At 45.8% G+C, this 17071-nt stretch overlaps 1 protein-coding gene across 1 annotated transcript in view; it reads left to right on the top strand.

Annotated features, from left to right (window-relative positions):
* Positions 1–17071, top strand: part of prkd2 (protein kinase D2) — a 29609-nt gene that overhangs the window by 2173 nt on the left and 10365 nt on the right. Inside the window, exons 2-4 of the mRNA XM_080007046.1 lie at positions 15512–15650; positions 16159–16290; positions 16807–17006. Coding sequence (XP_079863172.1) covers positions 15512–15650; positions 16159–16290; positions 16807–17006 — 471 coding nt within the window. The remainder of the gene's footprint in view (positions 1–15511; positions 15651–16158; positions 16291–16806; positions 17007–17071) is intronic.

The raw sequence follows: 17071 nt of genomic DNA, 5'->3' as shown, positions 1-17071 counted from the left end.
GGATTGGTGGAGAACCCCCGCCTCCTCTCCTTCCCTCCCTCCCTCCCGCCCTCCCTTCCCCTGTCTCCATCTGTTTACTTCAGAATATATTGGGGTAGTCAGGCAATTTGGTACCTTGCACCTCCACCCTCGCTCGTCTTTCCCATCCCAGAAAGGGTGAGTCACTGCCAGGGCTCTGTTTATTCACAAGACTCCCCGTGTTCCACTGACACATTTTTCCGTTCACTTCTTTATGGAGAGTTCACTCTCTCCCGGCGTCGACATCAGAACTGAGTTACTGGTCGCCCCCTCCGTGCCCCAGTTTCCAGCGCCCCAACCCAGCCCGTGGCCCGTCTCCAGCGCTGGGTGTATCTGGTCGCCGGTCCCAGCCAGAGCTTGAGTTCCCACTCACCCAGTCCAACCCCCACCGTCAGCACTTTTCTTATCCTTTGTTCAGATATCGACGCCAACTCCTCCGAATGTGGTTCTAATCCATTTCGCAAGGCGAGTTTAGAGCAGCGAAGCTAACCAAGAGAAGCCTGAGGTGTCCTGGCCTTCCCTCGGGGGCGGGGTCAGAGTTCAACTTTCTTTTCTGGTTCATTTCTTCACTGTTTTGGCCCTCAGTACGCTCTGTTTTGAGTACACTGACTTGTGCCTGTAGGTTATATCCGCAGCTCTTATGGTGCGTGACCTAACACGTCAATGTTCGCGGCGCTCGGTGCGCCGTTTCCCCTGAGAGGCCGATTGACATTATTGCAAGTCAAGAATTTGGAACGGTCTAAAACTATTTAAAAGAGGTCGTCATCACTTTCCAGACTCTTTTCATTCGTGTTTATTCTGTCTTGTCGTTCCGTGCGCGTTCTTTTTCATTTCCATTTATTTTCCTTTGGTTTCGTCCCTTCTCACCCCGCCTTGACTCCTCTCCTCTTCTCTCCTCCTCTCATCTCCATGTGAGCTGTAGCAGGCGGCTCAGTGCTCCCACGGCCCCGCGTGAAGATGAGGGCGAGGAATCCCCGTCTTCCTCCGCAGCCTCCCGCTCCGGCACCTTTTTTTTTTTCTTTCTCCTCCGCCTCCTTTCCTCTGCTTCCCTCTTCCTCCTCCGCACACACCTCTTGCCGTGCCCCGCCCCATCTTCCTCCTCCACCCCAACCCCTCCTCATCTCCTGCTTCCCTCCGGCCCCTCTGCGCCCCCCTGGGGTTCCCCGTGGGGGTCTCAGACCGCCTTTGTCCTCTCCCGGAACTATCCTTCTCAGGCGGCGGTCCAGGAAAAAGAGAATTCGGAGGCGTCTGATTTTAGGGGCTTCTCGGGTAGCATTTGGGTTTTTTATTTGTATTTTTTTTTCGGCTCTTTTCATCTACCCCGCGCTATCCTCACAAAGTGCCGCTTGTTAACCTCCTTAAAGCACCGAATGCGGAGTCTCTGGCAAAGCATCGTGGAACGTCCCACCCGATGCCGCCTTCAAAATCATCCGAACGGAGAACCTTAGAAGTCGTGGCTTTGTGTTGCCTTTGGTTTGGAACGCTGCATAATGACTTCAACATGTCCTCCCGGTCTCTTCCTACGGTTTGGGACGGATCCTTTGACAGAGATTCAGGTGGGAAAATAACGGGGAATTCCCCACAGGCCGAGTCTCCTTACTGCCGCTGCCAGCATCTGTGTTGCAGCCGAAGACAATGGAGCCTTGGAAGACTCGGGCTCCGTCTCAAACACAAACAGCGTCCTTTTATCCATCGCTATAAATGGCTCCATGGTTCCGTTTGTGTTCACAATAGATAATCTCGTCGTATGTAATTGTATGGCGGGTATTTATGAATTGAGTCTGCGCTGTTGTATCGCAAAAGTGAGACACGTGAGACACGTGAGTCGCTCGGCGTCGGTCCTCAGGCGGCCTTTCGCCTCCCTCAGTCTGACGTGCGCTGTGGCCGTTTAAGGTTCCCCCTCTGTCATTGCAACTCCAAAAACATGTTGGATCCCTGAATAAACGGGTGTTTTCATGGTGTGTGCGTGCGTGCGTGCGTGCGTGCGTGCGTGTGTGTGTGTGTGTGTGTGTGTTGAAATAGCTGTTTGTGCGTGGCTGTTTTGTGTGCCTGTCTGTAAACCCACCGGTGGCTTTCTGTGTGTGCACATAGAGGGCTAGTTGGGTCCGTCAGCTGAAGTGCGTTTCAGCCGTTTGTTATCACGCCATGATGTGAGACGCATTCACCCGTGGTACCATGCATCATCTCAACACACTCCCTTACTGCCTAGTCAAACGTTGCATATTTTCACATGTTCAGTACTTGTCATATAATCCTAACACCGGTGCCCGCTTGACATCCATTGCAGCCCAGCCGTCCTGGAAGGGGGATTCCTCCCTTTGTGACCCCTTCCCCCCCCCCCCCCCCCCCCCCCCCGAGTGTTTTTTCTGGGAGTTGTTCCGTGCCTGGCGGGGGGCTTAAGATGAGGGGATGCCGTTGATTTTTATGTGGAATATGAAGCTTGTGGAGTCATTCGAGACTGTACCATAATTAAGGGCTGCATAAATAAGCTTGACTTGACTTAATATACTAACAGATATTTTCAATAGCCAGACAAGGTATTTATTTATTCATGCAGTGTGTAGTTACATGACTTCACAGCTTCTGCGACATACGATCACTCGATGCAGTCCACTTTTCAAGCTGCATTTTGGAGAAATAGTGCCTATTAGCTGCAGTAGTGATTTGAATACAGCAGATGGGAGGGAAATTATGAATCAGGAAGTCACTTACAGGTGGTAGGAGAAGCACAGCGTTAAAAGTGCGGTTGGAATACATTCTATACACACACACACACACACACACACACACACACACACACACACACACACACACACACACACACACACACACACCCACTCACACATCCCTGTCCTTGTTATTGTTTATAGGCTTTTTCTTTTCCCCCCTTTCTGTTATTTTTTTAATCTCTCTCCCTAGGGAAGCTGTCTGGCCCTGGGAATGAGTACACACACACACACACACACACACACACCACCTCCTGTTTACTGCCATCTTTCACACACACGCACACACACACACACACACACACACACACACACACACACACACACACACACACACATCTGTGAAGCGTTGGCCCTGATCTCCCAGATAAGGCGGCGGTGTGATCGACATGGCCATATTGTTTGCATGACAACAAAACAGTAGTGTCGCGTTCATTTTGCCTGAATGGCGAATCGGACACCATACTTTCACACGCCATACTCACGTTGCATCACAAAGGGTCCGCTCGCGTTATTCATAAAATACTGTCGCCGCAGCAAGGCTGTGCAAATACAAAGCACTTATCAGCAAAGACTTTTTGTTGGTCGGCATTCGAATGCCAATTAATAAGCCGCTCGGTGGCACACTCACATGTAGGTACAAACCACACCCCTATCAGGTCCCGTCACATCTGATACTCAGGGTCCAGACGTGAGTGCGAATGAAGAAAATTGACCTGACACCCAGGCAACGGGATTTACAAATGAATATTATGAAACAGCGCCATTAAGGACATGGTGTCCGTTTTCAAAGGAGAGGTCCTGAGCCGACAGGTGTCATCCCCCTCTCTCCCTCTCCTCCTCGGTGTACATTTGCATGGTAGCGGGGGTAGCGGCGCAGCTTTGCATGGCTGCCCGGCCCTTCCTGTCTGTTTGTGGTCTGACGGTGGCTATGGAGCTCTTGAGCCCATTTGGTTATTTAAAGCAAACGGCACCGAAGGGAGCCTGCTCGCAGCGACGTTCACGAAAGAGACGGAGAGGAGCGTAAAAGAGGGAGGGAGTGATGCGGTGACGACGGAGATAGATACGATGTGTCGTCCATGTCGATCGGGATGGATTGGCTTCAAGCAATTCAAAATCGAATTAAAACAAAAAAAGAAATCCAACAGAAATGCGTCGTATTAGAATGGTCTTTGCCTCTGCCTCTGAATCAGGGATTTATTGGTCTAGTGCAATGACAGTTAGTTAAATCTATAAAATACATTATTTACTTTACAATGAGTGTATTGTGCAAGCAGCATATCCAGTGAAGAAGAGTGTGGTGATGAAAAGTAATGATAAAGAATAATATCAGACCAATATGTTTCCAATATAACCTTAATCAACGAAAGGTTTTGCTTCATAGCAGCTCATATGACCACATTGAACACTTAAAGCCCCAAGGTGGGGCTTCAAGTGTTCAGAACTGAGATTCTGGATATTCAAATTCTGTGAAATTCCACCAAACACGGTTTTTCCTCCGCGCTCCAGTCCACATTAGCTGTTTTGCCCCCGTTGGTTTTCATGTGGTCGATTCTTCACATTCCTTCCCTCCTTTTTGGGGACAGGAGACCTTATGATACTAATCCACTGATTAGCTTTGGTGAGAACAGTTTTGTGCTCTAATCCAATTGGGCCGAGCTGCGTCTTTTGGCGGCAAGTTTACCATGTGGAGCGTGGTCTCCCAGCCTGTTAACGGGAAGAATTCCGGCAAACACAAAGGAACAGCAACAGCACAGAGACTCTTTCAGTGTACCCAGGGATCAAGGACTGACGCACACGCGCACAGGCACAGGCACAGGCAAGCACGCACGCACGCATGCACAGACACACACACACACACACACACACACACACACACACACACACACACACACACACATACACACACACACACACACAGAAGAGGACTAGGCAAATGTAAATTGAATCCGTTGCGATCGGGTCAGGCAAGACAGCGAGTGCCATAAAAACAGAACACGGACATACAACAGTAACTCTGCGTTGGATCCACTGCTGCGTCAGAAGGGATTTTCCTGACAGCTCGGGTTCTCCGGCCTCATTTACGGTCGTTTGCAATAAAGCCGACGTAACTTCAGACTGAAATTAAGAACGCTGTTCGCCCCAGAACTGCACTTTATGGTCCCGCTGCAGTTTTAAAGCTGCCCACGGGAGTTATCTTGGGGAAGACTTTGGACAATTGCGCGTGAGGATGGATGGGATGACGTGTGTGTGTGTGTTCCTTTATGCGTGTGTGCATGTGTGTGTTTGGGATATTTGTGTATGAGTGCAGACAAAAAAAGCAGTCAGTGCAACATTTCAAAGATAACGGGTATCCTGGTTTACAAGAGAACACAGAGGGTCCGAGGCCGGAGGGAGAGAGACGCTGAATATAGCCTCACGTTTGTCATATGACTTCAGCTCAAACTGGAGCCTCCAGCGTGCTCTCTCTCTCTCTCTCTCTCTCTCTCTCTCTCTCTCTCTCTCTCATATCCTGATAGTATTGGGCCGAGGAGAGAGGAACAAATAAAAAACATGTCCAGAGCGGCGGGAACTGACCGAAAGAGGGGATGACTCAGGGTCCAGTAATGCGCCTTTTGTGGTGCTCAGTGGGAGAGCACCAGTGTGTGTGTTTTCTTTGTGAAAATGGGTGTGTGTGTGTGTGTGTGTGTGTGTGTGTGTGTGTGTGTGTGTGTTTGTGTGTGTGTGAGATACACTATGCATCCAATATACATGGAAAACGTAAAGAAACCAACTCATTTATTTTAAATACCTTTTATACTAATACTTCCTTGTGATATTGCAGTGTTCATTCATTGCAAAATAAATTGGAGAGGACAAATGAACTAAAAGTACTACTAATAATAATAATTATAATAATAATAATAATATTAATAATAAAGCTGTTAAAAATCCTACCACTTGTGAATTATATCCTCATGTAAACACAGAATTAAGTATTTATCATGAGCAAGCAGCTCGAATGACATTCTGATGTGACATGAAAAGATTACAAGACAACACATGAATATGATCTCTTCATGTGTTGAAATAGATATATTTATATTTTGTTTAAATTGCAATTTAACTCTTTCCACAATTACTTTCAAGAATTAATGAGGTTAGGGTCCCAATCACTAGTTTTAGACACAGAGCTCTCTCTCTCTCTCTCTCTCTCTCTCTGTCGCTCTCTCTCTCTCTCTCTCTCCCTCTCCCTCTCTCTCCCTCCCTCTCCCTCCCTCTTTCTTCTTCTCTTGCTCTTTTTCTTTCCACTCCACTTTACGCGACCCCGCATTCATCTCCCAGACCTCCTTGTTATTTCCTAATTGAGTGTCTCCTTCTCTGCTGTCATTCTTATCTCAGAATGGATGGGCCTTGTTTGGCGCCCAGAAAGAGAGGCGATCCGATCCTACGTTCCTATCGCCTTACCTGCCAATAACCTGCCCGAGCGGAGAGAGAGAGAGAGAGAGGGAGAGAGGGAGGGAGGGAGGGAGGGAGGGCGAGGGAGGGAGGGAAGGAAGAAAGAAAGAAAGTGGAGGGGTAGAGGGAGGGGAGGGAGGGTGTGATGGTGGGTGGGAGCAGCGGTGCGTGGCACCTTTATCCCCAGACCCCTGTTTGCGTCCCGGCCACGGCTCTCATGTTTCCCTCCCCGCCGTCCTGGATGCCTGGAGCAGAATGAGGTGCTTTGTCCCCGCAACCGCCGCCCGGGACTAAGCCTCTTTCAGCCCGCTGCCTGTGCAAACACACCTCACACGCATGTGCACACACACACACACACACAGAGACACACACACACACACACACACACACACATACACAAACACACATGCATATAAAATAAGCACAGACATTTACATGAGAATCCACATGGATCCAAACAAACACACATCATAACAAAGCCTGCCTAAAACAACAAATCAGGCGCAAAGTGTGGAACCCTGTGAAACATGCACGCATGCACGCACGCACACACACACACACACACACACACACACACACACACACACACACACACACACACACACACACACACACACACACACATAAAATATCACACATCGGGGTCATTTTTATAATTCGTCAGTCCGTTCCCTGCTTCCTAACCCCATGTTTTGATGGGTGTGAGGGGCACATCATTGAATTTATAAATCTTTACTTTATATCCTATACTGACAATTTCTACTTTTACGTTTTATTTCATGCAAAAATGGGTCTTTGCTTCTCATTTTAAGAATTGTCACACTTTGTGCTGAAAATTCTTTTGACCTCATGCATAAAGATGCGGGGCATGTTGCCACATAGTGAAGCCTCGGGTTCGTGTCATGTGTCACTGGTGTGTGTCGTTCTTGTCAAGCGGCCCTGTTTGTGTGAATCAGACGTGGTTCCATGTGTCCTAGCGCAGTGCGTCTCCATCGCAGCCTCTCTTAACGCGTGTCCCTGTGTCGGAGGGTTGTCGGTGACGCGCGCACCAGGACGTGGCCATTTTCTCCTTGTGCGCCCTGAATGTCGGTCGCTCCAGTCTCGCAGGTTTTACCGAGGCATCCGCGGAATGCAGAAGCGCAGAGCGCGTCCGGACCTGCAAACCTGTCACGTATCCCTGGGAGGGAAAGGTATAAGATAAGATAAGATAAAGATAAAGAGGGAAGGCAGACATCGACATAGAAGAAGGTATAGAAGCTGCAAGATCAAAAGCTGTGACATCAGCGCGGCTGACCTTTATTTTCTGCAGGCTGGAGGTACCGACGTGAAGCCTTTTTGTTTTAAATCAAGGTTCAGTGATTCAGTCTGGCCTGAAGTGAATTGCTGCTTCGTCCAGCATTTTAACCTACAGCTGGGAATTTTTGCGCTGACATTTACCATTCAGTTTATACGAAATTGCGGGGAGTAATAGCTACACAACAATAAGTAACACGCTTGAATTTGTTGCCAATAATTGACCATGGCTCAAAGTGCCTGGGGGCCGCCGGCCAGGACGTCTCCTCCTCAGGGAGCCGCCTTGATTTATTGAGGGAAAACTATGTGTCCCACGTTTCATTAATTACTTTTTTCATTCGCGGTATTTTTTTTATTATATTATAGAATTTATTCTTTATTGGCTAATATGTCATAAAAATGTATTTCATTTCATTGAAGATTCATTAAACATTGTGTTTTCAAAATTAATCTGCTGGCCAGGTTTTAAAATGTGTTATAAAAGATGTACAGTATAGGGCCACGTTAAATTGTCGCGCCTGTATTTTGAGACCCCTGCTTTATAAGAAAGTAGTTTCACACCGCTCGCTGAGTGCCTTTTCTTTCTGGTCTTTTCGAGTCAACGCAAATGTGTTTTTGTTTCTATTTAGAGGTCATTGTTTCAGTTAGAACACAACGTCGGCGCCTTCTCTTATCTTCATGTGTGTTTTTTGCGTATCGACTGTGTATTCATTTTCAAATGTTCTCACTTTGAATATTGCCACTGTTATCGAGCACACCCCGGTTGTAACTCTGCCGTAGCTTTTAGACTCTGACTTTCCCAGTTGACTGCGCCTGCCTGCTTCGATAAGCTGCACATTTGCCTGATGAGAGCAACGACTGCCACGCGAGCCCCCGCGCATTTTTAACAACGGATCAACACACATCTTCATGTAAAACATGGCAGCTCGATGATGCTTCAGTGCTGATTCATTTGCAATTTAGACGTGGCTGTACACGCAATGTGTTTAGAAGTCTCTACATCAGTTTTCATCTTCAGAGAGGGACGTGCACCCTCTCTTCCTCTGTGTGTGTGTGTGTGTGTGTGTGTGTGTGTGTGTGTGTGTGCGCGCCTGTCTGTGTGTGTGTGTGTGTGTGTGTGTGTGTGTGTGTGTGTGTGTGTGTGTGTGTGTGTGTGAGAGACTGATGGGGCACAGGGGGATACTATTTTGATACATACAGGAAGGTTCTAAATTCAAGTAAAGCAGAAACCTCTGAACAGATATGCAGCTTGTTTACAATTATCCTCACTTTGCTATTTCTTTTTTATCATTAATTTTATTATTTTGTCATTTTAATGTTTATTATTATTATTTTTGATCATACTGATAATGGTATTATTAATAGTAATATTAATGTATTGTTTATTATTATTATTATTATTATTATTAATAATAATAATAATAATAATAATAAATACTAATATGATATTTATTTATATATATATATATATATATATATAATTTTTTTTTTTTACTTTTCTCTTCTGTCTGTTCTGTTGAGTTATAGCACTTGAATTACCCCTCGCGATCAATAAAGTGTCATCTTAATTTATTTCATCTTATTCTATCCAATTTGTTTCCCAGCAAACCAGTATCATTAAATCAACCAAATATATGACATAGATACTGTACAGTTTACTACTGTGACACTGACATACTTTACCCAAACCACCAAGGTAATTAATCTTGTATTCCGTCATGCTCTTTGTCCTCACATTTATCTTGTTTATGCACACGGTGACACACTGTGAGTACAACACACTCACACACACACCCACACACTCACACATCCCAGTGACGAAACCACCAATCCCATTTTCTCGTGCTGACTAAAGAGTACTAAAGAGTGAAGCGAGGCCAGAGGGAGGGCAAAGGGAGGACTGGCACTCCTGACGTCTGCCACGTCCCTCCGTCACCGTGTGAGGGAGGGACGACACACACACACACACACACACACACACACACACACACACACACACTGGGGTGGCTGATACGTTTGGCACAGAAGGCCCCCGAAATTCCCAAGTTAAGCCCGGTGATTGTGAAGCGCTAACGAGGGCAAGTGGGTGACGTCTTTGCACGCCCGTCGCCATGGCGAAGCCTCACTCGCTGCGTGGTCGCTGCGAGGGAAGCAGGTGGCTGTGTGTCCAACATGCTAATTCACTGAAACGAGGACCATCTATTTATTTTTATTTTTATTTTTAACCACCATAGACCAACCACCTTTCTATGGGAGAAGTAACATCTAACTTTCTCCAAAAATCAAAGTCGGCATTGTTGGGTTATGATCGTGTTTGAGTGTGTGTGTGTGTGTGTGTGTGTGTGTGTGTGTGTGTGTGTGTGTGTGTGTGTGTGTGTGTGTGTGTGTGTGTGTGTGTGTGTGTGTGTGTGTGTGTGTGTGTGTGTTTAGTTACTCAGTAAGACGTGGATGTTTAAACAATGTGTGCTGTTTGAAGGGATACAGTGTGTTTCCTTTCCTCCTCCCTATAAAATGAGTTCCTGTTGTGATAACCGACACACACACACACACACACACACACACACACACACACGCACACACACACACACGCTCAGAGAACCATGTATGGCCACCGAGCTCAAACTATTTAGATAACTTTAGATGTTGTGTGTGTAACAGCCTTGAATCACACTTGTTGATCAGTGTGTGTTTTTAACTTGTTATTCAGTGACGTTGCCATGGCATCGTCGAGCTCTGCTTCACCTCCTCTCACATCTGTTCTTTCTCTTTCTGTCTACCTGGACTCTTCCCCCCCTAAAAAAAATAATGTTGGAGAAACATATTCATAAATAGCTGACTTTCCATTCTCCTTTAAAGGACAGTGGTTTTACTATGTTTTTTTAACTGGAGATTGTTCCAAAACATATATATATATTTATATATATATATATATATATATATATATATATTCAAAAGAGTGAGAACTTTATTAATTTTGTAGCATGGACGTCTAAGTGACGGTCTCACTTTCCTTGAAAATGAATGAATACAAATAAGAAAAAAGAAGTGAGTGGTCAGTGTCATCGGTGAATCAGACTCTCATGGAAAACGAGAGAGAGAGAGAGAGGGAGGGAGACAGGTTGGATGGATAGATAGATAGAAAGATAGAAAGATGGATACATACTGTAGATATGCAGTTAGATTGATGGATAGATAGATAGATACGCAGATGGATGGATGGATGGATGGATGGATGGATAGATAGATAGATGGATAAATAGATAGATGGATAAATAGATAGATGGATGGATGCATAGATAGATAGATTGATAAATAGATAGATGGATGGATGGATGGATGGATAGATAGTTACTTTCTGAATAGGGTGTATTTGTTTAAGACAATTCAAATGTAAGGTTTTGTTATCCTAACTTTCTCACATTTGTTATTTGGCACCGGTTTCAGGGTCCACCAGCTGGTCTCAGACCAGTGGTCCGATACACTGTACATACATACAGTATTTTTGGTGTACAGCGGATGAGTGTGTGTGAAGAGTGCACGAGGGATGTAGGTCCCGCTTCTGCTTTTCATCCTCCACCACTTCCCCTCCAGTAGCTCACAACAACAGCAAGACCTGCCACGCGCTCGCTCGCACACACACACACACACGCACGCACGCACGCACGCACACATACACACACACACACAAACACACACACACGCGCAAACACACACCCACGCAAACACACACACACCCATATACACGCACCCGCACACACACACACACACACACACACACACCACGCACACACACATTAAGCTCACACTGAAACATTCAACAACAAATGTTGATGCCATCTTTTTCTCTCTCTCTCTCTGAGGTTAATAGACCTCATCAGAAATTCAGAGGATCACAGCAGATAATTGTGATTTAAGATTAATAATTGCCTTTGTTTGTTTATTAAGCTTAATGTGCTTTAGTATCTGTATTTACTTAAGAAAGTGCAGATAGGTACGACATTAGACTTTACTCCACTACATTTGAAATGAAATACATCTTTATATATATATATATATATATATAGAGACACTTTTTCTTTACTAATATTTTACTAAATACATTTGTCACATTTGGCATGTGACAAATTTATTAAAACATTTTTTAGTTTTGTAAATGACTATAACACCACATATACTGTATAATGATTTTGTAAATTGTATTCAGGATCTGTATGAGCACTAAAAACATCTACAGTAGCACTGAAGTATTGTAGGCTCTGTAACTTATATACAGTATATCAGGGCACTGCATATGACAAGTTTCTTTTACTTTTTGGTGCTTTAAGCACATTTAAGACTAAGTACTTTTTTTGTGTCAGTGTCTTCGTACATTTTACTGAAGTAAACTCCCAGAGTACTTCTCCCACCGTGTACGTTTATTTCAAGTTGTGCCACGATTGCAATCCGAGGCCACGTCACAATATGAATACACGCAGGAATATCCGGAGAAAGTGACTCTCGAAGTAGTTTGAAGTAAACAAGCGCAGTGAGACACCACCGGAGGGTAAGGTGGACCACGAGGAAATAACAAAGCGGCCAGAAGATAAGCGTGACAGCGGGTAGGAAGCGGCGTGACATCATGCAGTATTTGTGTAGACGTGAATGCAGTGTTCCTGTGGCTCCGGTTTCACTCCTAATGAGATTTTCTTTCCATTACACCAAACCAACTGATATGACCAGAATGAATGAATGCGCGTGTGTGTGTGTGTGTGTGTGTGTGTGTGTGTGTGTGTGTGTGTGTGTGTGTGTGTGTGTGTGTGTGTGTGTGTGTGTGTGTGTGTGTGTGTGTGTGTGTGTGTGTGTGTGTGTGTGTGTGTGTGTAAGATGAATAGTGTGTAAACAGTAACACTCTATGACGTTACTGACGGTTTTAATTTCTTTTTAATTTTGTTTTTTTTTTCCAAGTGTCAATGGTTTTTCTGGTTGTGTGTGTTCGTGTGTGAGCGGGTGTGATCTTATATGTCAGGCATAATGGAACAACAAACAGGTTTGCATTAGTGGGTATTCCACATTTAAAGATAAAATAGTACGTGTCAACTCGTTTGACAGGTTCTAATTCACTTTTAGATTTTCAACACACAATTGAAACGGGAATTTCTGTTAGAAAAAGGAAAAGATAGGAAAGGAAAAGTCAGGGTAAAATGAACTTATTTAACATTTTTGTTTTATGAACTGATTATGGCAAAGCAAATAATTCCAAGCTTAAAAAAAATTCAAAAAAAATTCTACAATCCAGAAGGGTTTTTTTTTAAACTTTTTTTTTGTAGTCCACGTCAATTATTACAAAATTATGTCTTTGTGTATCCGATTATATTTGAATTTATCAAAGTGGTGAGCTATGCTCCCTTTGGAAATCTATACTGGTGCACATGTACAGTAAAATATCAAAAGCCTGTATTTTTACATATCAAATGAGGATACACACATTAAATAGTGAGTATTTTGGGTTGGTCACACCGTCTCCGACTAGGCTGCAGCCACGGGGAGAGAGAAAAAACAAAGACTGAGTGAGAGTTTCAAGGTATTTATTTTTATTTTTAATTTTGAATTTTTATTTAGCATCGTTCCCGTCCGCAGGATCTTGCGTTGCATGACCGAGTGTCGTTTCTGCGTCAGGTTAAAGTACTTTTAAAGTACGTTCGTGAGGTCACCATCTCGGCCCCCAACATGACATCAGGTACAGGAAGCGGAGCTCATGGGCACTGGCCGATTTGGGGAACACGAAGGATAAGCAGAAGAAAAAAAAAAACAAGAAAGAAAAATCCTTTATTTGAGAGGACAGAGAGCTCCTTTTGTTCCATAGGTGTTGTGGAAAAGAGCTGCGGAAATGAGATAACCGCGGTACAGCTGGGCGAAAAACGAGGCATGAGGGATTAGAAAAAGAATGAGTATGAAGAGGTGAAAGGACCGGTCAGGAAGTGCATTAATGCACTTAGGGAGATTGATAAGACGCAGGAGAGGTAAGAGGCAGCGCCGTGGGTACAGCAGGCCTGGTGTGGTCCATTTGATTTTTCCTCATAATGGCTCCGCTGGCCTGAAGACAAGCAGCGACGGTGCAGGGAACCCGATCCGTGGCAACGCCTGACTAAGGACACAGCCCTGTCTTCCGGCAAAAACCACCCAACATTGTACTATGGTGGGGCCATAACATAACGCACCAGACTGACTGCAAACACTGCAAAAAGTACACACTTATCTGAATACTCAAATATACAGTATAAATGTAAATGCGCTTTGTGAAAAAAAAAAATAATAATAATACAAAGGATGAAGTTTCACACTGCGTCGCCATGGATACCAAGGTTTTTTTGTTGTTGATCTTGTGTATTTTCTACCCTATACTTTCAATGCCAACTGGAATAGAAAGAAACACAAAATGGCAATTTTCTCCCTTTTTGGGGGAACTGCAGTCTGAGGACCAGGGAACATTATGCCTCCCTGCGGGTTCTGTCGAGACCTGTGGCCGGCACGGCAACGCCAGCAGAGCTTGTGGTTGGCGCACTACGTATCTTTCTCAAGCGAGGGTTGGGTAATGTGACCGGCTGTCTCTCGGAGTGGATTACAGTGGGCGGCGGGCAGCGGCTCCTGGCAGAGCCGGGGGGAGTAGACGTGAGGTTAGTCTGAGCGACTGCATGTGGGTTTTTCGGGAAGAGTGAGGAGTCTCCGCTGATCCGGCTCCTGCGGGTGCCGGGGGATTAGCTGTGGCAGCGGCGATGAGTCCCGACGAGGCCCCGGGACCAGCGTGTCATTCGCAGCAACAGCAGCGATTTCACGTTATTACGTCTGAGTTGTGGGTTGGCCGTCTGGAGAGCGAGGGAGAGCGTGGAGCCGCCGCTGATTAGGGTTTTGGTGTTTTCTTCCGCGCTCTGCCAGAACAGCCAGACAGAGACGCCGCTCTGAATCAGGCTCGTTTGGGGTCGACGCCTCCCTCTCCCTGTCGACTGTGCTGTTTGACGTCTGGGAGCGTTCTGGGTAACACCGATCAGACAGGTCCACACGGCTCAACAGGTGTGAGGAGTGTAAAATGAGTACAGTGTGTGATGGATACAGTGAGGAATACCGTCGGAATTCTCTCTCTCTCTCTCTCTTTCTCTCTCTCTCTCTCTCTCTCTCTCTCTGTCTCTCTCTGTCTCTCTCTCTTTCTGCCTCCTCTGGTTGGGACTGTCAGAGTGGTGTCCTGTGTTGTGTGTTTACTGAAGTGAGCCAGACGGTATTAACTATTCAGGAGAGCAGGGTTTCCCTTTAACAGCAAGCTCTGCTGTGCTGACAGTGTGTGTGTGTGTGTGTGTGTGTGTGTGTGTGTGTGTGTGTGTGTGTGTGTGTGTGTGCGTGTGTGCGTGTGTGCGTGCGTGCGTGCGTGCGTGCGTGCGTGCGTGCGTGCGTGCGTGCGTGTCACAGCTGTTTAATCTTGACCATTCTTGATTATTAACACCCGATTATTTTTTGAAAACTTGGTATTTTCTCCACGTTTCGGCCTCCTGTCCACACGAAAAACGGTGTTTTAGGGAGAACTGAGAGCCGAACTTTTGGACAAGGCCTGCCGGGGTGGTTTCCGTGTGTTCACCTGGACAAGTGAAACGGAGCTTCTTGAAAAGCGCTGACATTTTGTCATGACATTTGCGTAACCTGCGAGCGACGGCCGTCGACCGCCGCGTTGTTCTCCCTGTCTCCATTAAAAGTTGAAAAGTCCTTCTCCCACTCTAGGAGTCGGGCCCATATGATAATGTGATGAACCAGCTCAATACGCACGCCCCCGATGCTTCTTCTGTGATGTTTGACATCCAGTTTTGTGACATATTATCACTCCCGCCCCCCTTAAAACAAAGGGGGAAAAATGTGTTTTTCAGAAAAATCTGTAAATCTGTAAACGAGAGAGAGAGAGAGAGAGAGGAAAGTCCATTTTTGTGACCGTTCTGAGACAAAGGTCTTATTTTTCGTTTGATTGTTTTCCTAAGCCGCCCTTTTTTCTTTTTCTCTCGCGCGCCTCCGCTTTCCAGTTTCCCGAGTGCGGCTTCTACGGGATTTACGACAAGATCTTGCTGTTCAAACATGACACGGCCACCAACAACATCCTGCAGCTGGTCAAAGCCCCCAGCGACATCCAGGAGGGAGACCTGGTGGAGGTGGTGCTCTCTGGTACGTAGCCCATAACTCCACCTCCTCCTCCCTTTTTTTCCTCTCCCAATTTTCACATCATTTAAAAAAAAAAATCATTCCATCACCCATTCCCTCGAAAGCTTATTTCTTCCTTTTGGTTGCACAAGCGCTTCTGGGTTAAGGTCGTCTATTGAAAACTCATATCGCTTTTTAGAAAAGTCCCTTTTCCATCCTTTGACTTCATGCACTTCCACTCCTTTTCTTTAGACGCGTTTTATCTCTGCTTTTTTTTTTTTTAAATCACGTCTTCAAATTGGACAACTCAGAGAAGAAAATGACGATTTCGTTTTTTTTCCACTTTTTTCCCCATCTGCCTACACTCAAATCCGCTTCCCTCCGCACCTTTTCAGCTTTGCTTACTCTCAAGCCCTGAATTTCTCGGATGGGTGTCCGATCTCCGCTCCGTACACCCCCCCGGGGGATGATTTTCGAGGCCTCCTTTTGTGTGCACGGTTTCTTGACTCGGGCTGTGGTTTTTGCGCCACAGCGGCGGCGACGTTTGAGGACTTCCAGATCCGGCCCCACGCGCTGAACGTGCACTCGTACCGCGCCCCGGCCTTCTGCGACCACTGTGGAGAGATGCTCTTCGGACTGGTCAGACAAGGCCTCAAATGTGACGGTGAGAACCAGAGAGGGTTGGGGGGGGGGGAAATGTGAATTGAGGATAGACAATATGGTTTATCTAAAAGGTGTCTGGAGCAATCACAATTATTACGTTATCGTCTTTTTGGAGTTTGCTATATTCCACACACATTTGTGTCCGTGCAAATTTAAGATTTGGATTTTAAACCAATGCGAGAAGTATTGCATGAAATAAATTGCGAATTAGGTTTGTTTCCATCAGGTGAGTTGAGGAAAAATAATATTCCACCTAAATATTTATGCCTCTTCTTCATGAGGTGGATGTGTGTTATTACACTGTTATAGGCTTGTACTATGATAGTGGCATAACATGAACATTTGAACAAATTAATATGCACACACAAGTTGGTAATCACAATTATTTGTATGACAATATTGCTCAAGACTGCCATGGCTGCAGGCGAAAACCTTCTTGTCCCTTCCCCTTTGGTTCTATCTTCCTCTTCTCACTTGACCTTGTTTCTCTCTAAATGCCCTCTGCCCCCCCCTGCAGGCTGCGGACTGAACTACCACAAGCGCTGTGCGTTCAGCATCCCCAACAACTGTAGCGGGGCGCGTAAGCGTCGCCTGTCCACCACGTCGCTGACCAGCTGCCAGTCCCTGCGTCTGTCCACCACCGAGTCCCTGAGCAGCGTGGGGACGACCTCCACCTGCGCCGAGGACACCAGCCTGGTCCGCTCCCACACACAGATGGTAGCGATTCTGTCATGAAATCTCACAAATCCCCCTTTTCTATCGTCATGAAGTTGACGAGACTA

Source organism: Zeus faber (assembly GCF_960531495.2).
Source record: "Zeus faber genome assembly, chromosome: 9".
Lineage (NCBI taxonomy): Eukaryota > Metazoa > Chordata > Actinopteri > Zeiformes > Zeidae > Zeus > Zeus faber.
The sequence above is the reverse complement of the archived record's forward strand: the minus strand, read 5'-3'. Positions and strand labels throughout refer to the sequence as shown.